The sequence below is a fragment of the Dendronephthya gigantea genome, unplaced genomic scaffold, assembly GCF_004324835.1.
Source record: "Dendronephthya gigantea isolate DGI-Jeju-01 unplaced genomic scaffold, DenGig_1.0 000052F, whole genome shotgun sequence".
Taxonomy (NCBI): Eukaryota; Metazoa; Cnidaria; class Anthozoa; order Malacalcyonacea; family Nephtheidae; genus Dendronephthya; species Dendronephthya gigantea.
The window spans coordinates 1-21,821 of record NW_021163062.1 but is presented as its reverse complement, the minus strand read 5'-3'; the positions used below and the strand labels follow the sequence as shown (position 1 = coordinate 21,821).

At 35.0% G+C, this 21,821-nt stretch overlaps 1 protein-coding gene across 1 annotated transcript in view; it reads right to left on the bottom strand.

Annotated features, from left to right (window-relative positions):
• Positions 1-21,773, bottom strand: part of LOC114528893 (fibrillin-3-like) — a gene marked incomplete at its 5' end in the record, with an annotated part of 50,849 nt that extends 29,076 nt beyond the window's left edge. The window contains 18 exons of the mRNA XM_028550618.1: positions 1,021-1,143; positions 1,443-1,565; positions 3,553-3,675; positions 3,979-4,101; positions 4,373-4,495; positions 5,019-5,141; positions 5,364-5,486; positions 6,138-6,260; positions 6,788-6,910; positions 7,134-7,256; positions 7,569-7,691; positions 8,088-8,222; positions 10,225-10,412; positions 12,762-12,832; positions 13,640-13,755; positions 16,684-16,812; positions 18,815-18,937; positions 21,651-21,773. Coding sequence (XP_028406419.1) covers positions 1,021-1,143; positions 1,443-1,565; positions 3,553-3,675; positions 3,979-4,101; positions 4,373-4,495; positions 5,019-5,141; positions 5,364-5,486; positions 6,138-6,260; positions 6,788-6,910; positions 7,134-7,256; positions 7,569-7,691; positions 8,088-8,222; positions 10,225-10,412; positions 12,762-12,832; positions 13,640-13,755; positions 16,684-16,812; positions 18,815-18,937; positions 21,651-21,773 — 2,238 coding nt within the window. The remainder of the gene's footprint in view (positions 1-1,020; positions 1,144-1,442; positions 1,566-3,552; positions 3,676-3,978; positions 4,102-4,372; positions 4,496-5,018; positions 5,142-5,363; positions 5,487-6,137; positions 6,261-6,787; positions 6,911-7,133; positions 7,257-7,568; positions 7,692-8,087; positions 8,223-10,224; positions 10,413-12,761; positions 12,833-13,639; positions 13,756-16,683; positions 16,813-18,814; positions 18,938-21,650) is intronic.
• Between the last annotated feature and the right edge of the window lie 48 nt (positions 21,774-21,821).

Here is a 21,821-nt window from a genome sequence, read left to right as displayed (position 1 = left end):
TTTGTTTTAATTGAAAAAAATTGTCTTGATGGATTTATTAAAGTGCCTATATCACTTGTGCATGGGATCTTTACGGATTTGAATAGAGCTTGAAAAATTCGTTTATAAGTTCTACAACCCTTTTTAATATAATTAAATAGTTTCGGAAATATTCTTATCTAAACATGACGATTTGCCTAAATTTCCGTCGTAGTCTGGGGCCTGGGACTCAGGAACCGAGTTCTTGTCAAAAATAATATAATCAATTATAATTTTACTTTGATCTTCCAATAGCGTAAATATTTTGGGAAAAACTCGCCCAGTTGCTACAGCCATACACAACGCACCGTTCTCGCATTTTTTTCTTGAAAAGCGCAAACTATATCGCCAGTGAAACTCTTCATGTTGACATTATAAAAGACGGCGTGTTTGCAAATCATTTCTGAGTCCCAGTCCCCCCAACCGACATATTCTCGAAACTATTTAATTATATCAAAAAGGGTGGTAGAACTTATAAAGTAATTTTTAAAGCTCTATACAATTCCGTAAAGATCCCGCAAGTGATATAGGCACTTTAACCCTTACATTTGCCGGATGTGGGTTCAAATCGATGAAACAAAAGAAAACTGATTTGCAATTCCTGATTTGAGGTCATGTCCGGTTAACTTTTACGGCTAATAAATCCATCAAGATTTTTCTATGACAAAATGTATTGTATTTTTTTTATAATGCCTTAAACTATTTATATATTGAAAATCCACAACATGCATGGTATATGCACTTTAAGCAATCAAAGTTGTTTTTTTTAAATAGTAACGTCCAATTAGACTGTATAAGTCGTTATTGTCACTTTCAGTGAAGTATAAATGTCTTTTATGATTAACTGTTAATATTTTAAACGGAAATACAGTAAATGTTGACGACTTGCACACATATAATTTAAATTTGTTGGCAAACCGCGTTTAGACAATAGATGAGCAACGAACGGGTGCAATTGCATGTTGTGGGAGCGGTTGCAAAGTTGTATTGTTAATTGCATACCTTCACACATGGTTCCATTTCCTTTATAACCTTTATTGCAGGTACAATTGAACGACCCAGTGGTATTACTGCAAGTTGCCTGACTGTGACAATTATGAGTCCCAAGTGTGCATTCGTCAACATCTTCAACGGCAATAAAGATTGAATATTAAACGACCGAGTTAGTTTACCTTAATTCACGTGCGTTCATATAATAACGTCCAATTAGACATTATAATTAATTTATAATTGTAACTTTTTGAAGTATAAATGCTTTTTATGATTAACTATTAATGGTTATTATCTTGCTGAGCAGTTTTTGTATAATTATAGGTGTGCCAAAGACAGTGTTGCAAACCTGTTAGTGGTCTCGGCCGATTCCAGAATTTTAGATTTTGAATTTAGAGAAAAATTATGACGAAATTGTAATGCAAACTACGTACCTTTGCACGTGGTTCCATCTCCTGTATAACCTTCATTACAGGTACAATTGAACGAACCAGCGGTGTTTTTACACGTTGCTTGGCTGTGACAATTATGCGTTTTAAGTGTGCATTCGTCCACATCTTCAAAGGTAATAAATCATGAATATTAAACAACCGAGTTGGTTTTCTTGAATGCATGTTTATATAATAACGTCCAATTAGGCTGTAGTTATAAATGTTACTTTTAGAGAAGTATAAATGCCTCTCACGATTAAGTTTCAACATCTTAAACGTAAATAGTCAATGAATATTCTATGCAAAAACCTCGGTCTGAACTTTGACAGCACACATTGAACAAGCGAGCTCAATAATCTGTTTATTATATGGCTGAACTAGTCCTGGTACGGAATATACGGACCACGGTCCGGATATGGGTTTTACGGAACGCTCGTCAACCAATCAGAATGGATGATTTTTAACAGCCAAATAATAAATTATGAATATTAAATTGCCCATACCATTGTTGTAGATTTTGAATACATCAAAAGTTCAAATTATTTTAAAAAACTTTGCAATACATTTTGTTATTTTTGAAAAATTTTGTCTTGATGGATTTATTGGCCGGGTGAAACAATGCAAAAGAAAACTGATTTGGAAACCCCGATTTGAGGTCATATCCTGTTAACTTTTACGGCTAATAAATCCATCAAGATTTTTCTATAACAAAATATATTGTATTTTTTTTTATAATTCCTTAAACTATTTATATATTCAAAATCCACAACATGGTATATGCACTTTAGGCGATCAAAGTTGGTTTTCTTTAAACAAGTACGATCGTACTATAGGGACCAGGAACTGCGTAACCGAGTTTAATTTCTGAACTGCATCGTATTTATAACAATGGAGAGGACAATGTATTTCTAATCGTTTCCGTTTACTTATACAGGGTGTCCCAAAAAAACGAAAACTATTGAAATCACTCATTGTTAAAATTTGAATGCCGTGTGCACGAATTTTAGCCGATGGGGATTTAATGCAACTCAGTAAAATGCTAAATGCTTTGTCTTGCTAGAGAAAGGGGACATATCGAAGGTCATGGTGATTGAGATGCACATTTCAGTATTGTTGATAAATATCATTTTTGCGTACGAGCAAATTTTACTGCATCATATGCATGCATAAAAATGCTTATGGAAAACATTTACACACTTGTGGGTCCCAACAGAGTGCTTAGGCATTCAAACTCTAACAATTACATTGTTTTAGGGGATTTCAATAGTTTTCGGTTTTTTGGGGACACCCTGTACAGGGTGTCCCAAAAAAAGTCCCCTCTATTGAAATCAAGCCTTTGTTAGAATCTGATTGCCTTAATATTATGATAAACCCAATTGAAAGCAAAACGCTTTATTTGAATGCCTCAACCTAATAACTATGCTATTTACACCCTATTGCGTTGATCATGCATTCAAATTCCAACAAAAGCTTCATTTCAATAGCGGGGACTTTTTTTTGGGACACCCTGTATATAGGCTGAATATTAATGATATGTATATATTATTTGCTGCAAATATATCAAGAATTGCTTGTAACTTGCTTCAAAGGTCAAAAGTAAAAATTCGAACTCCGTCAATCGATGCGGAATAATGCTTAGAATAATGCTTAGAATAATTGTGCCAAGTTTCATTCCGATCAAACAAGTAATGAAAGAGCCTTAGGGTTTTTTTAAAGAGCGTCGCCCCCTAACAACAACAACAACAACAACAACAACAACAACAACAACAACAACAACAACAACAACAACAACAACAACAACAACAACAACAACAACAACAAAAACAACAACAACAACAACAACAACAACAACAAGATTAGCAGCGGTTAGGGACCAGTTTCTGGTCCAATAATAACGTCCAATTAGACTGTATAAGTCATTATTGTCACTTTCAGTGAAGTATAAATGTCTTTTATGATTAACTGTTAATATTTTAAACGCAAATAAATGTTGACTACTTTCATATACATATAATGTAAATTTGTTGGCAAACAGCGTTTAGACAAAAGATGAGCAACGAACGGGTCCAATTGTTGTGGGAGCGGTTGTAAAGTTGTATTGTTAATTGCATACCTTCACACATGGTTCCATTTCCTGTATAACCTTTATTGCAGGTACAATTGAACGACCCAGTGGTATTACTGCAAGTTGCCTGACTGTGACAATTATGAGTCCCAAGTGAGCATTCGTCAACATCTTCAAAGGCAATAAAGATTGAATATTAAACAACTGAGTTGGTTTTCCTTAATGCACGTGTGTTTATATGATAACGTGCAATTAGACTGTAACTATAACTTATTTATAATTGTCTCTTTTTGAAGTATAAATGCTTTTTATGATTAACTATTAATGGTTATTTTCTTGCTGAGCAGTTTATAGTATAATTATAGGTGTGCCAAAGACAGTCTTGCATGCCTGTTAGTGGTCTCGTCCGATTCCAGAATTTAGATTTTAAACTTAGAGCAAAATTATAACAAAATTGTAATGCAAACTACGTACCTTTGCACGTGGTTCCATCTCCTGTATAACCTTCATTACAGGTACAAGTGAACGAGCCAGTGGTGTTTTTACACGTTGCGTGATTGTCACAATTGTCACTACCAAGAGCGCACTCATCAACATCTTTAAAGGTAATAAATGATGAATTTTAAACCACCGAGTCGTCTTTTTTAGAGATACGTGCACATAATATAGTAAATTAATTTGCAATATTGTGTAATAATTATTATTGTCTTCTTCAACAGCTTATATATGCCTGTTTGTGGCCAAAGACAGTGTTTTGTGCGTGTTCGTCGTGCCTTTCCCAGTCTTTGGATCTTGGAACTTTAGACGCTGTTCCCAAAGAACTGATGAATTTACATCATAAGCAGTTAAATGAATGCAAAGTACGTACCTTCGCACGTGACACCATCTCCTGTATAACCTTCATTACAGGTACAAGTAAACGAACCAGTGGTGTTTTTACACGTTGCTTGATTGTCACAGTTGTCAGTGTCAAGTGCGCATTCATCAACATCTTTAAAGGTAATAAATCATGAATATTTGGCAAAAAAGGCGGGCAGTTTCGATGAATGCGTACATTCGAGGCAGCTGGGATTACAAATTGGATAGCAATTGAGAAATAGTTGAGAAATAAGAAGGACTGAAAAAGTTTTTGTAATTAAAACGAGTTCCAAATAATTATATGATCTTTAGGTTTCTTTTGAATTAAATAAATCTTTATTGCAAATGAAGATAAAGTTATAGCTGAAATAAATGTGGTTGACTTGCATATACGAAAATTTGTTGGTAAACTTCGTTTATAAAATCAGGATCTTAGCTAGACTGTTTAATTGGGGGACCGTCATAATTTATATATCCACGTTTATATATCATAGGAACAATAGCGTAGAAAATAAATCAGTGTAGAATAGGTGTAATATATGAATATACATTCCCCGCGCAATTAAGCTTCTAGTTACGGCTCTGTATTCAAGATGATCAACGAACGGCATAATTGTCGTGCCAGTGGTTGCAAAGTTGTATTGTTAATTCCATACCTGCACACATGATTCCATTTCCTGTATAACCTTCATTGCAGGTACAAGTGAACGACCCCGTGGTATCATTGCACGTTGCCTGACTGTGGCAATTGTGAGTCCCAACTGTGCATTCGTCAACATCTTCAAAGGTAATAAAGATTGAATATTTAACGAAGGAGCTGGTTTTCTTTAATGATTAACTGTTAACGGGCTATTAATAGTCTTGCTGAGCAGTTTATAATTATTATAGTTATAGGTGTTCCAAAGCAGCAGTGTTGTTAGTGTTTTTCGCATTCCGATTCCAGAAATTAGATTTTAAATTAAGACCAAAACTATAACAAAATATTAATGCAAAGCACATACCTTCGCATGTAGTACCATTTCCTGTATAACCGTCGTTACAGGTACAAATGAACGAACCGGTGGTATTACTGCACTTTGCCTTACTGTCGCAATTATGAGTCCCAAGTGTGCATTCGTCAACATCTTGAAAGATAATACAATTGAACATTAAACGACGGACACTGTTAAATAACTCAATGTGCATATTTTGCTCATATAACAGTGTCAAATTTCATTGTCATAATTATGACTGTTGCTTTGACAATCTCATCAGTGACAATTAATTATGAGTTCAAAGTTTGCATTCGTCAGCATCTTCTAAGGTAATATAATTGAACATTAAACGACGGACACTGTTAAATAACTCAATGTGCATATTTTGCTCATATAACAGTGTCAAATTTCATTGTCATAATTATGACTGTTGCTTTGACAATCTCATCAGTGACAATTAATTATGAGTCCCAAGTGTGCATTCGTCAACATCTTCAAAGGTAATATAATTGAACATTAAACGACGGACACTGTTTAATAACTCGATGTGCATATTTTGTTCATATGGCAGTGTCAAATTTCATTGTCATAATTATGACTGTTGCTTTGACAATCTCATCAGTGACAATTAATTACGAGTTCAAAGTTTGCATTCGTCAGCATCTTCTAAGGTAGCAAAGATTGAATATTTAATGCGCGTTCATACAGTAACGTCCAAATAGACTGTAGAAGTTATAATTCTTCTTTTTATGAAAAAAAATTATTTTATGAAAAACAAAAATAGTAATAAAAAGTACATACCTTCGCACGTAGTTCCATTTCCTGTATACCCTTCATTGCAGGTACAAGTGAACGACCCACTGGTGTTTTTACACGTTGCTTGATTGTCACAGTTGTCAGTGTCAAGTGCGCATTCATCAACATCTTTAAAGGTAATAAATCATGAATATTTGGCAAAAAAGGCGGGCAGTTTCGATGAATGCGTACATTCGGGGCAGCTGCGATTACAAATTGGATAGCAATTGAGAAATAATTGAGAAATAAGAAGGACTGAAAAAGTTTTTGTAATTAAAACGAGTTCCAAATAATTATTGATCTTAGGTTTCTTTTGAATTAAATAAATCTTTATTGCAAATGAAGATAAAGTTATAGCTGAAATAAATGTGGTTGACTTGCATACATATAACGAAAATTTGTTGGAAAACTTCGTTTATAAAATCAGGATCTTAGCTAGACTGTTTAATTGGGGGACCGTCATAAATTTATATATCCACGTTTATATATCATAGGAACAATAGCGTAGAAAATAAATCAGTGTAGAATAGGTGTAATATATGAATATACATTCCCCGCGCAATTAAGCTTCTAGTTACGGCTTTGTATTCAAGATGATCAACGAACGGCATAATTGTCGTGCCAGTGGTTGCAAAGTTGTATTGTTAATTCCATACCTTCACACATGATTCCATTTCCTGTATAACCTTCATTGCAGGTACAAGTGAACGACCCCGTGGTATCATTGCACGTTGCCTGACTGTGGCAATTGTGAGTCCCAACTGTGCATTCGTCAACATCTTCAAAGGTAATAAAGATTGAATATTTAACGAAGGAGCTGGTTTTCTTTAATGATTAACTGTTAACGGGTTATTAATAATCTTGCTGAGCAGTTTATGATTATTATAGTTACAGGTGTTCCAAAGCAGCAGTGTTGTTAGTGTTGTTCGCATTCCGATTCCAGAAAATTAGATTTTAAATTTAGACCAAAACTATAACAAAATATTAATGCAAAGCACATACCTTCGCATGTAGTACCATTTCCTGTATAACCGTCGTTACAGGTACAAATGAACGAACCGGTGGTATTACTGCACGTTGCCTTACTGTCGCAATTATGAGTCCCAAGTGTGCATTCGTCAACATCTTGAAAGGTAATACAATTGAACATTAAACGACGGACACTGTTAAATAACTCAATGTGCATATTTTGCTCATATAACAGTGTCAAATTTCATTGTCATAATTATGACTGTTGCTTTGACAATCTCATCAGTGACAATTAATTACGAGTTCAAAGTTTGCATTCGTCAGCATCTTCTAAGGTAGCAAAGATTGAATATTTAATGCACGCTCATATATTGTAACGTCCAAATAGACTGTAGAAGTTATAATCCCTCTTTTTATGAAATAAAAATGTATTTTATGACAAACAAATTAGTAATAGAAAGCACATACCTTCGCACATAGTTCCGTTTCCTGTATAACCTTCATTGCAGGTACAAGTGAACGACCCATTGGTGTTTTTACACGTTGCCTGATTGTCACAGTTGTCAGTGTCAAGTGCGCATTCATCAACATCTTTAAAGGTAATAAATCATGAATATTTGGCGAAGAATGCGGGCAGTTTCGATGAATGCGCACATTCGGTTAAGAGTACTATTTTCGAGCTGCGATTAGTAATTGGATAGCGAATGAAAAAATTGGAGAAACAAGAGGGACTGAAGAAATATTCCAGAATATATTGTATAAAAAAATAATCTATAACATTTCAGTCGTAATTTACATCGCGTGAACTTACACGCATCTATATATTTAAAACGTGGAACACTCATGTATAAACCATATACCACGCAGGTTGGTAAGTCTCGATTTCACTGCATTATGGAAAGAATACGTTAAAGCACTTAAATACAGTAGCGTAGCTACCAAAGATATCAAATATCGAACCCTGTAGTGGAACGTGTTTATGCTTACCAGTACAGCCTGTGTTATTTTTTTCATATCCAGGAAGACAAATACACACATAACTTGTGTATGTGTTCGTACATAACGCGTTGTTGCCACAGCCAGTAGTATGGATACTATTTTGTGGGTTGCATTCGTCATAATCTGGGAGGAAAAAAAAGTATTATGCCATTAATTTTAACGATCGTAAAATGAATAAAAAGTTTTTTGCAAACAAACTAAACATCCCTGGAGGAAATAAAAAGGACAAAAAGGTAAACAAAATTCACAACAAAGCTACCAAAGTTGTAGGATTTTCTTATGATAATAATAAACAAGTAATGTTGCTCGTACAGTTTGGGATTAACTCTCCCCGACGGCTAGTCCTATTTTAGCAAAATTTTAAACATCACTCGTATCTTAATCCCGAATTGTAGTCGCCATCGCACGCCTGTGCTAATTAATAATAATAAAAGCTTTAGTGAAAAACAAAATATTTACGAAGAAAAAAAGAAATTTATGTAATGTGATTATAAATAGACTACAGAGGAAAGGTGTACCCCCAAGAGGATACGCCTTAGCGACGATAATAACTCTTCTATGATGGGCTTGGCGCCCTATCTAAGAGACCGTCAGGTAATTGAGTGCACGCAATATGGGAAAGGTGGCGAATGGCCAGCAGCAATTTGAAAACTAACAAAGACCGAATACCCAAGCCACAAACGGTCAGTTTAAGCGTGACATCGCAAAAGACAGCGCTCGTTTAAAGTTAAACCCACCTCCTCCGCAAAGCCTCCACTAACAATTAGGTACATTGGATGATTTACAGTAGCTGATATATATAGAGAGAGAACTGTTATATCTCAATATATAGGTGATGTTAGTAGGTGTATATATGTAAACATGTACTGGCGGTAGTTTGCCTCCACCCTTTTCTGAGCGTGAATATTTGGAAACTTAAGGGAATGTATTCATAAATATCGTTTTGTTTGACAGAAATAAAGCGGCTAGGAGAACCATCACTCCTAGCCAAAATTATCCCAAAACGGCGTAAAATTTAATGTGTCGTTATTAATGCCCTGAAAACTGAGCTAGCGGAAAGGGTATGCAAAATTCATGGCTGGCAATATATCTATGCGGAAATAAATCACATTACATAAAGGTATTTTGCGCCTAATCCATAATTTTTGGCCCTGAGAATTTTAAATCAATATTGTCTCGGTGATATTCTTAAGATAAAGTATTTTCTCTGTCTCGGCACCAAGTTCAGCAAATAATGAGCGGAATTCCTTCACCAGTGTAAACCTTTTATATGTACTCTTTGTCTCTTTGGTCATGATTTTCAAACTATAGGAAGCCATAGATAGTGCAAAGTTTCATGCCCTCTAATGCCTGAGCAACGTGTCGTCTGTCTAAAGAACCCGGTTTAACAAAACCCTGATTCAAGCAGACAGTTCATTTTCAATATAAACCTCGTGTCATCGTGTTTAGACGATTGTGATATTCTTGATACTCGTTCGTGAAACTTCTACTTAGAGCTCTGTTCACATGCACGATCCAATTTTGTTAGATCCCATTCACTTCTGATAGTCGTTTAATAGTTTGTTGACTTGCAATATGGGCAGCAAATACACTGAAGCCAATTCAGTATTGCTTCATCGATAATAGGCTACATCCCATACGTCAAAAGTGAATTGGATCGAACAAAATTAGGTCGTGTTAGGGCACCTTAGCCCCAATTGCCCGGCTGGTAAAGGGGGCGGGGGGCAGTTGCCCCTGCAAATTTCCTTTTGAATTTACATCAGCCATATGAAATTATGTATCATATTCATCTTACTAATTGCTTCAACCTAATTACATCATTCTATAGAAACGCAATATCTTGTAATTTAAAGCAATATTAGAAAGATTATATGACAGAGTTTTTTTCTTAAAACTTGAACCTGCCCGCGACTGCCACCCCCTATCAATCTTAATACTTTTACATGACCAAACGCATCTGCGGACGAGGGTAGTTGATTGTTACTGCATGGAAAGTCTTTTAAGACAACAAAAATTCCTTTATTGAACGAGCTGGTGTTTCATTCGGCAACCCATTTAGCAATGCTTTTGTTATATGTTAGCGAAAATATTGGATAAAACGTTAATATATTTGGGAGTTAAATACCTTTCACACTAAATTGCCTTATTACTTCAGTGAGATTTGTGCTCTCGCTGATTTGGAAATCTGCTCCAAGAAATGTGCCGTTTTGCGTTACATTCATTGACTTGACTAACTCTTCTTGAATATTTTCATTGCTTATTCCAGCGGAATCATTGAATGTTGCAACGTAATCAAAACCAACAGATCCTGGGCTGAAATCGTAAAAAGAGAAATCAGACTTTACTAGATATATAATGCAAGATTCGTGTCTTGACGTTTACCGCCAGAAACTTTTGTTCCTTACAAATGATACTTTGAAACTCGTGATCTTTTTGCCATTTGCGAAAGGATATTTTTGCCCGAAAATATGTGGTAACGGGATACTCTGTGGCGTAGCCAGCCTGACCTGACGATTTAGTCATGCTATGAAAATTTTATGTTATTATTATTATTCATTTATTGCTTTTATTCATTATTCATTATCATTATACATTTATTGCTTATTTCTTATTGCTTAGAAATTCATTAGCATCTAAATTGTCGGGCTGGCTGCGCCACTGGGGATCAGTAGCGTGAAAACCATAAATTTCTAAAGACATGCATGAATAATTATAATAACTCGAAATTTACGTATAGCGGGACAAAATCGTCAGGCTCGCTACTACGAACGTTTAAAGTGTATTAAAAATTGACAAATTAAAATATCCATACATCCTATATAAACGTCTTAATTGGCTAAATAGAGATTACTTCATGGTTGGCGAGTGCGTACGATTTTTATGCACGAGTTGTGAAGGATCGCAATACGAACGAGTGAGCGCAGCGAACGAGTGAGTTTGCGATCCTTCGCAACGAGTGCATAATAAAAATCGTACAAACGAGCCAACCATGAAGTAATTTGTTTATTAAATGTGTATAGAGATCAATTTGACAACGACACGCTTTTAATATACCAAAACACAGCGAGCAACAAAATCGAAACTTTATGCATGAAAACATATTTACTATCGTTCAGTTTCTTTGTAATTTAGTTCAATAGAAGTTAGACATTCTTTCGGAAAGAATGTGCTGAATGTGAAAATATCTTGAATATGAGAATTATGTTTTGAATATCACTTCTATATTTCGACGCCATCTTGAAAGAAAATGTAAACAAATTGCCGCCAAAATGACATACGACAATTTTTCACGTGTGAAGAATCGTACGTCCAATCAAAAGCCGTGTATGGCATTTTTTCACACGTGAAAAACATCGTACGTCCAATCAAATTGCATGAAATTAATTTGCACAGTGAAATACGATTTTTATTTCATCATTCTGCTGTGCATAAATCTCTATACACATATAATAAAGCTATTTTACAAATCTTAGTAAGAATATATCTTTGTGCCTGCATTCACTGATTAATTGGATTCTTTTGTTTAAAGTTGCGCTGCCATGCTTACATAAAATATACGGGGTGTCTCAAAAAACCCGAAAACTATTGAAATCACCCATAACAATGTCAGTTGTTAGAGTTTAATGCCTAAGAACTCTGTTGGGATAATATCACAATAAACACTCGTTGTTCCGCGGTCAGCTGTACTATTTTCTTTCGAAGCAATAACAAGGCTAATTTAAATGTAATCATATTCACAATTTCAACAAATATGTGTTTAGAATCATATATGAGTAGTGTTCGATATACCAAAGTATAGGGCTAATAAGCAGTGCTTGTTATACGAAACAAATTTGTAGTGAATAAAATCATATGAAGTAAACCAAGTTTATTGTAAATCAATTATGATTTTTGGCACTTCACTCGATGCAGGAATATTCTAGAGGTTTAAAGAGTCTTAATTTCGAGTGGTATTATACACACTGCAAATTCAACCATAGGTCCTCCGGCAGGAATCGAACCTACGCTTTTGCGATGCCGGTGCAATGCTCTTGTCAATGAGCTACAGAGGTAGCTGACAAGAGCAAGCGCGGTTAATGTGTATATGATGGTAATGCCGGAAATAGGTGAGGGTAAATCAATTATGATTTTTAAATCTTCCTGCATCGAGTGAAGTGCCAAAAATCATAATTGCGCTTGCTCTTGTCAGCTACCTCTGTAGCTCAGTGGCAAGAGCATTGAACCGGAGGACCTATAGTTGACCCATTTTTCAACGATATCATGTTTTATGATACGTAAAATCCGTTCAAAAAAACAGTCCCAAAAAAACTCAAAATTGAAATCGCACAATGTAATAATTAGAGTTTGAATACCTAGCCAAAAATGACCTTTTTTAACAAAATATAATTATTACAATACAAAAATATGGAAAAAATTAAATTTATAGACTACAACTCAATGACTACGACCTTCAACATGTCCCTCTTCTCTGGCAGATTTTACGTTATATTTTTGTAACTAGAATTTAATAACTTGTCTTTAATCCCCACTGTAAAAAAATTTAGGGTCATTCAAAATGCCGGTGATTTCAAAATTTTGTGTTTTTTTGTGACACCTTTACACCTTTTAGCTACGGCCGTGAACAAAGAGTTGAAGAAAATTTCAAAGGCTGTTAAAACTTACAATAGTCGTACAATGATGACTGCCTGAAAGGTAGAACGTAGCTTCGCTGTTCCCGTGTAGAGAGACGTAAGCTATACAAAGACAAAATATAAACTGTTATACATAATTATGCATACATTAATAATATTCTTGTTAATATTAATAACATTCTTGATATTTTGATGGTGAATCAATACATGATGAATTATCAATTTGCTTTCGGTCCGTTACCCTGGGGCTTATGCAGTGCAATGGTGAATATTGCACTGACACGGGCCCGGGTAAAAGATAGAAAGCGCTCTGCTTATATGGTGTTGTTCACAAATTGACGATTTTAGTAAAAAAAAACTTTTTAGTATTTTTTTAAAAAAGGAAATTTCTCAAATGTAGCTATTAACATCATAATTATTTCGTTGTTCATGCATGACGTCGGTTCTTTGATTTTAACATCCTTTACAGGAAATTTTAATTGGTATAAACGCATTGCAAGGACCAAACTTAGCTATACCTCCACACTGTAAACCTTATAATCGATTACTTACAATCATGGGTTTAAACATTGTGTTATTTCGGAAAAAGTAAGGCTAATGATCCGAATTCAGAACACTTTTTCTATTCACAGCACTTATAATGAATGATATACTAGTCAAATAACTAAAGCATATAAGTCCAACTAACGCATATGGGAGTGTACGAAATATGATGGATGATTCAACTAAAACGACATTTTAAATTTTTTACAGTTTCGACATGAAGTGTTCAGACGCCATTGCCACTGCCCAATTTTACTGAATATGTATATGAGTGTTGATGAATGGAATACAAAAACAAAAATATCGAAGCAAAAAGCACAAGAGCGATTCCATGAATATTTATCAGAATGTCGTAGTTGTACATACCTCCTTTTTTAACCGTTGAATAATTTGAAAGTACTCCAAACTTTGCGTATTATTATAAGCAGGGATGTAGACGTAATTTATAATCACAAATCGACCTTCGACAGAGGCCTCAATATCTAAGAGGAAGAGAAGACGCATGAAAGTTGTTGTTTGATCGTTTAGGTGGGGTAGGACAGTCATGTACTGTAAAATTTTAATTGTATAATGTTATTAATGTAATGTTGAAATTACGGCGTGCTAATTGGCCGATTTATTTCAGTAATGATACATTTCGTTGATTATTACATTTTGTAATCATCGGCAAATACTGTATTATCATTGGCTAACAGGAGTGGGATTTGAGCGGCTCGTCCAACTTTATTAAAATTTTAAAACATCGACCGAAATGATATACCTACATCAGGTACTAATAAGTTATACAGGCATTGTAAAATCAACATTTCGTTTTCCAATACAAGATCTTTTCGTTGTCATAATGTATTTATATAGACTTTGATCGGCAATATCCCTTAAGGTGGATTTCTATTCAGTACAAAATGTCGCGTGATCGACAATTTAGGTCAATTTTCAATCCTGATATACAAACATAGAAATAATAGACATAGAATGCGTACTGATACCTCTTCCCTTACAAAATTTGTCTCCAAAGATGGCGGATTTATAAGGGCATTTTTCCTCGTCTCAGACTCCTGCGAGGAGTTTTTTGTGCACGGTCGCGACGAGCGAGATACAAATATGAGTGAGTTTAAGAGAAAAGCTTTTTGTTTTGTCACGCACTGGAGCATCAATTGGTTTTGGTTTTGACTACATTGTTTCATGAATTGATTGATGGAGCTAGTGAGATAGCTGTTCCTAGCTTTCGATCAATCTTTTTTCAAGCGTACATAAGTCATAATACGGAAAAAATGGAATCCTGCTTCACTGTCGACATTATAACGCTGTCTTTTATAGTGGGAAAAATGAAAATTACCTACACAAAGACAAGGTATAACTTTTAAAATGTGGGGTACATAATTAACACTTGATCTCCTCTGGTACTGAGGTACGCTAAATGATGTTTTTGATTTTATTAAACTCGTTTTATGTGTTCTTATTTATTCACGAAATGCACGAGAAGCGAAATAAAATATAGTCATAGTCATTTCTCTTCCCACGGCTTCAATTATTTATGCAGAAATCGCTCGTTTTTACGTGAAAACCTGTTAAAAATCTATACAGAGTGATATGTTTTTCGTAGCTAGGCAAAAAGGTTTTTAACCATTTATCGTTGCATCAAAGCAAGGTCATCGGACAAATAATCAAGTTCAAGCCAATTAACAATTTATGTAAACAAACTGTTGCATATAAAAAACGCGAAAATCCTCAAAAAACAAAGCACAGTTGAAAAATTCGCTAGACAATGGTAACTGACAACCTATTACAATAAACATTATTCTCTACCAACTATATTTCCTACATAACAATAAATATATAAGGCGATAGGCCGGTGGTTTGTCAGTTGTGTGCTCAACGGTGAAAATCGACTCTTTCTCGATTATCACTTGTCGCTTTTTCTGTTTTTTTTTCTGTTCTGCAACTTAACGCCGAACTGGGTTTGGCATTTTTAACCTCTGTGTGCTAATAATTGACTGTAAAATATGCTTTTACCCAAAATTAAAGTTTTGAATTAAATGTTTTTTTGAAAGATTTCTCACTCCTCGCGAGATTCAAAATGGCGCGTTTATAAGGGCACAGCATGAAAAAATGTGGGACACGTATTCGTGATAAGTACGCATTCTATGTCTATTATTTTTATGTATACAAAGCACGCAAAATTTAAAACAACAATTCAAAATGGTTGCCATTGTCAGACGGATTGTATTCATTAAACTGTAGGTAAACTGGAACGCTAACTCCTCACAAATATCCCTATTTTAGCTTGAAGCCAAAATAGTTTTTCTGAGTTATGAGCTGAAAAGCCTGAAATACTTGACGTCAGATGTTGGGCTGTATGTCAAATTAAAGCTATTGAAAAGTTACAATTTATTTGGAAATTTAAAGATTTAAACTACAGAGGAAGTATAATTTATATAAAAAAAACAATTACCAACCGGCAAAAACTCGAGAAGTTTCCAATATTTTTTAGATATTTCCCTTTAAGCTAAACTCTCGAAATTTCTACACGAAATATAACTTTTTATTAAGTATTTCATCTCATAACTCAAATTATTCGTATTCGCTTGATTTAAATAAAAAAGCTGAATATATCTTCGATGAACGTGGAATATTTTCAAGAGGTTCAGACATTTCTGACGCTTGTAAACTGAAAGCATCAGGTAATTTGCAATCGATTTTTCAGGTGAAGCTTATCTTTGGAAATCAAACTTTGGTTGAAAGCTTCATTTTTAGGGCTGCCTTTGCAAACAACAACAAATTTGCCTTTTGGTAGTTCGCTGCTGTTACTCCTGTGTTTAGGAAAAAGTTTCTCAAATTATACACATTCAAGGTTACATCTGTTATTGTCTTGATATTTATTGTTTGGTTTGTAATATATATTGTTTTTAATGGTTTGCTTGTCTGAACTTTTTCCCGCACTGAAAATTAGCCAATCAAATCTCTCTACCCAAAACCAACGCGCCGCGTGCGGAAAGGTCCATTAGAAAAGCGATCGCAAAAAGTCGATCGCGTTACATTTTGCACCTAGTGAAAATACTCGTTAACCACGTGACGGAACGCGAGGTACTAATTCTGCCTAGATATTTTAATTACACCCGGGTATTGTGTCGCACAACGCACAGAACCAAAAGTTGTTTAAATTCAAATTTTATGAACAGTGTATGGTTGACATTAGATGGTCTAGTTGGTCGTTTTAGTTGATTAGGCGCATGGGCGAAATATGAACGGAAATTGTAATTAGTAGCACCTAGATTGGTTATTTTTGTATTACATTCAGAACCCCGGTGTCCATATCTCGTTATAAGGTAATGAAACTAAGAGGAATTGCAGGCACATGGAGCTGGCTGAGGTTGCCAACGATGTTATGCTTCAATGTACGCAAGACCTACCAGTACATTCTCCATCAATAATTTGCTCTCCTGGACTATTACAATAACAAAGGAATGCTCCAGGGTAGTTGACACATTTTTGACCTGCACCTGAACATTTTCGCGATGCTCCAACGCATTCGTTTATGTCTGCAAAGATAGAAATTAGAAATCCATTTAGCCTAATATTGTAGAAAAGCAGAATTAACTAAAAGTTGGCATCAAATGTGGTGTAACAACTCCCTAAAATAGACAAAGCACTTCTCGACGTTTCGACTCGAGGACCTTCGTCAGGAAAGTTAGTATTAGTATTTCAGGAGAGTTAGCTTTTCATACTAATTCTCTTGACGAAGGCCCTCGGTTGAAACGTCGAGATGTATTTTGTCTATTTTAGGCAGTTGTTATACCTCTGTCTATTGCTATGATTTCCCTAGCAACGCGACCCTGGGAAATCTTACACAGCAAAAACTCAATTTCATCCAGTAAACTGTTGCCATTGACGTTTTTTTATTTCTCAGTAGACATTATACTTGCTTTCCTATCGTTTTTAAAGTTAACGTTTTATCATTGTATACTTGTATTATTCTAATCCGTGAAGTTTTAAAATTTGTTCTCCCTTAGAGACCTTTTTTTTTCATTTTGACACTGATATAAAACCAAATCGCTTATTTACTGACATCTCAGGAAAAAAGTGTGTTTTTCTGATTCTCAACCGGTTACTGTTGCCCGAGGCGCACCACGGATTTTTTCCTTTACTTTTAAATCGACAAACTATAACGCTGCATTTGCTGCTGCTTTCCAGCGTTTCTGCACTGCATGTGACAGTTGTGAGTCCCAAGTGTACATCGTCAAGTGTGCATTCAGCAACATGAAAATAATAAAATTGAAGATAAACGACCGGCATTGCACTACCCTGATTATAAATGTTGCATGCTTTGACAATCCTAGTAGAATATTGAATTTTTCAACTGTTGTCGGTTTAATATCTCTTTAACAGTTATAATAATTTTAAATTTAACTGTTAACAGCTTATTATCTTCCTAAGCAGTTTATATTATATAGCTGCGATATATGTTCGTCAACATACTGAATTAAGCCTTTAAGGTCATAAATACTGAAAATTCGCACGTTTGGAGCAACTGTACATTATTCTAGAGCTACGATTACAATTTGGATGGCATATGAGAAATAAAGGAGAAAAAAGTGAGCAACAGTTAATATAACATAAAAACTAGAAATGAATGCATGCAGCAACCCCTCGCCTCGGTTGAACGAAATCAGTTAAGCATAGGGATGGTAACATGATTGTTAGAAAATTTATGTGGTTGGGGTTTTGGAGGGTACATCGTATAGAGAGAAAAAGAAATTGAGAGAAGTATGGAAATATTTTTCTGCACGTGGAAACACTGTAGTCATAGCAACTCGCGACGGCCGTATATTTTTAAAGAATCAAAGTTTAATTATTAATTACCATGAAATATAACATGAGACGTCTCATACAACTTCCGAAGTTTTATGTTACGCTTCGACCGGTTTTTGCACGGTTTTTTTCATTATGAAAACGAAGTTTATAAATGAAATTACATATTGTATATCATATAAAACATTCAGATTTATAGTGAAATACATTTGAAAATATTAACGTTGTGTTTACCACAAAAGAATGACTTTTTAAAGCTGTGCCGCATGAAATATTATCAAGTGGAAAATCTTCCAACTTCATTATACACTGTGAATTCGGTCGAAACTCGAAAATTTCGTCTTGTTATTTGTTAAACCGTGAAAAGTCCTTACCACATTCAAGTTTCCTTCTAATTTAATTAAAAATACGTATATTCCATATATATGAAAACATAAATTTAAAAATTTCATCAAAATTTTGCGAAATGACAGTTATTCACTGACGTTTGAAAATACAGATTTTTGTCTCGACCAATCAATCGCGCATAACGTAGAAGACCGTCCATGGCGTGAGGTCCATTGCATAATGGCGGACGATTTTGATTTCGCATTTGCACATCGTGGGTGTAAATATCCCAGCGGAATTAGTACCCTCGCACGGTGCTCCGCACCGGCTCGGGGATAAATGGGCAACAGGTGCTGGAGCAATTCATGTGCCAACGGTAGCAAAGTTGTATTGCAAATTGCGTACCTTCACACGTGGTTCCATTTCCTGTATAACCTACATTGCAGGTACAATTGAACGACCCATTGGTATTACTGCACGTTGCTTGACTGTGACAGGTGTGATTCCCAAGTGTGCATTCATCAACATCTTTAAAAGTAATGAATGATAGCTAAATATTGATGTAAACCGGTCAGTTTCTTAACGCAATTTTTTATGCCATATCGCTCTTACTATTTGGGAAAAAGGAAGTGAGTGGTGGTGATGACTATGAACGATTTAAATATGCAAAAAAGCTCCATTGACCGAAATGATATACTTACATCAGGTACTAATAAATAATACAGGTATTGAAAATCAACATTTCGTTTCCAATATAAAATCTTTTCGCTGTAATAATGTATCTATATAGACTTTGATCGGAAATATCCCCTAAGGTGGATTTCTTTTCAGTGCAAAATGTCGCGTGATCGACAATTTAGCACAATTTCCACTCCTGATACACAAAGCACGCGAAATTTAAAACAACAAGACGCCAGTTCTGGCGTTAACTCCGGCGCACGTGCCAGTCTTCAATATAAAGCTTCTAAACATAAACAATACAGTTCATATTCATTTAGATGCCTTGCGAGCCTAAATGTTCGATCGCGAAATTCAGAAGCACATCGTACTTAAAAAGTATAAAAGTTCAATTGTTCAAAAATGTAAATAAACCGCGTGACATACTCGCTTTGTCTTACACTTTGCCTTTGGAATTCGCACTTATATAGATATATTAAATCTTCAATCCTGTGCAAAATACGACGTGTCAACGCGCCCATACATGACCACATCTTGTTAAACGGAGAAATAGCAGCGATATTATTAAAATAGGACCAGAATCTACATGTATTAAATATATCTTACCCAATTCAAATCTAAACTTAATTCAACGGCATGAAAGAACGGTTTATTTGTTCCTCTTGGAGGAATTGCCGTCTCATGCGAGCGAATCGAATCGCGCATCGGAAAATCAGCCAAAGCTGTGCACCACAACTCTTGGGAGATAAGACTGGGACGTAGATAAATAAGGTCACATACACATTTCAAATACTAGTATATTTCGCGCCATTACACACTTGCGACGACAAAAAGTAAAAAAACAAACCGACCGCATTGCACTGCCCTGATTATAAATGTTGCTTTGACAATCTTTCAACAGCCTTTGAACATCCTTTTCACTTACGCGTTTTTTATACGCACGTACACGTACGAAAAGTTTTAAATGCTTTTAAATTTTTATTATTTAACATCTAGGTCAACAAATGCATAGTAAATTATACAGAAAACTAAGTTCCTTTGATTTATTCACTTAGTTTTTCAAAGGTAACAGGTAACTTTTACGTGGGTGTATGTGCGTATGAAAAATGCGTATGTGGAAAACAGTCTTGACGATACGATCGTACTATACGCCATGTAAATTTCATACTATTATAATTTTTCATTTCTTTAGAAATTTATTGTTTTCACAGTCAATGAACACTAAAATATCAGCATAGCGGAACAAATCGTGGCAACAAACTTGCTGGCAAACTGCGTTCATATAATTAGATATAAAATGAGCAACGGACTGTTAGCAATTTAGGCCGTATTCTGTGGCTCAGGAAATGTTTCGAATACTTGGTGTAATATACGACATATATAGCAGATTCAGCAGTATTAAATGAAGTTTCTCGCATTTTTGCTGTGCAACCAAGTTTCAACAAGGAAGCTTTGAGTGGAGTTTTACGAGGTTTTTCACAAATTTTCATAGTTTTTCAAAACTAAATTAGTCAGAGAAGACAACAATTAATCGAAAAAACATCCGACAATTTGCGATTTTTTTATTAAGGCATTCTGCTCTTGGAATTTACAAATAAAATAACTTGATTTACACGCATCAAAATCACCCAAGAGCGTTTTGTTTCTAGTCAATTTATGTATAAAATAATTCTTTTCCAGCATACCCTTTGTTTTTATATTAACTACTTTTTATATATACACGTTTTCTCAACAAAACTATTTACAACCTCTCAGTTTTTTGCCAAAGTTAATTACCAACGCCAACATCTATTTAATACGTGATTTGCAACGTACAACTACAGTACATGTTAAAATATTAAACACGCATACCAAAGTTGATATCAGCCTAATGTTTTAATGTTGCTGAGCCGGACACGAAAACCAGGAAAAACCTGGAACGTGTTCTCCCTCCCATGCTGCAGCAACGCTTTTGCAGGCTAAAAGCCAACACTTCTATTTCTTCTTAGAATTAAATTTTGGCAATTCTTTGTAATAATTATATTATATAACTTGATTAGAAACAAAACGCTCTTGGATGATTTTGATGCGTGTAAGCAAACTTGTCGGATGTTTTTCCGATTAATTGTCTAAGTCTTCTCTGATTAATTTAGTTTTGCAAAACTATGAAAATTTGCGAAAAACCTCGTAAAACTCCACTCAAAGCTTCCTTGTTGAAACCTGCTTGCACAGTAAAAATGCCTGAAACTTCGTTTAAATACCAGTATAAAACTGCTGAATCTGCTACATATGTTGTATATTACACCAAGTATCTCCAGCATTTTCAAAATGGCGTCGATGTATTGCAAAACATGCAAATTCACTGATTTTTCGAAGAAGAAATGCTCGAAAACTGCAGGTTTGTGAAGGTGAAAACAAGTAAAGTTATATAAACTTTCTATAATTTATCCTAATTTTCTATCGTCTTTTCAAGTTGTGCCCGAAGGAGGGCAACGAAAATCGTTTTCTAAACGACTTTTCGTGCCAGAGAAAACGGCCGAATTAATGTGCCAGCGGTAGCAAAGTTGTATTGCAAATTGCGTACCTTCACACGTGGTTCCATTTCCTGTATAACCTTCATTGCAGGTACAAGTGAACGACCCATTGGTATTACTGCACGTTGCCTGACTGTGACAGGTGTGATTCCCAAGTCTGCATTCATCAACATCTTTAAAAGTAATGAATAACAAATATTGATGTAAACTGTTCAGTTTCT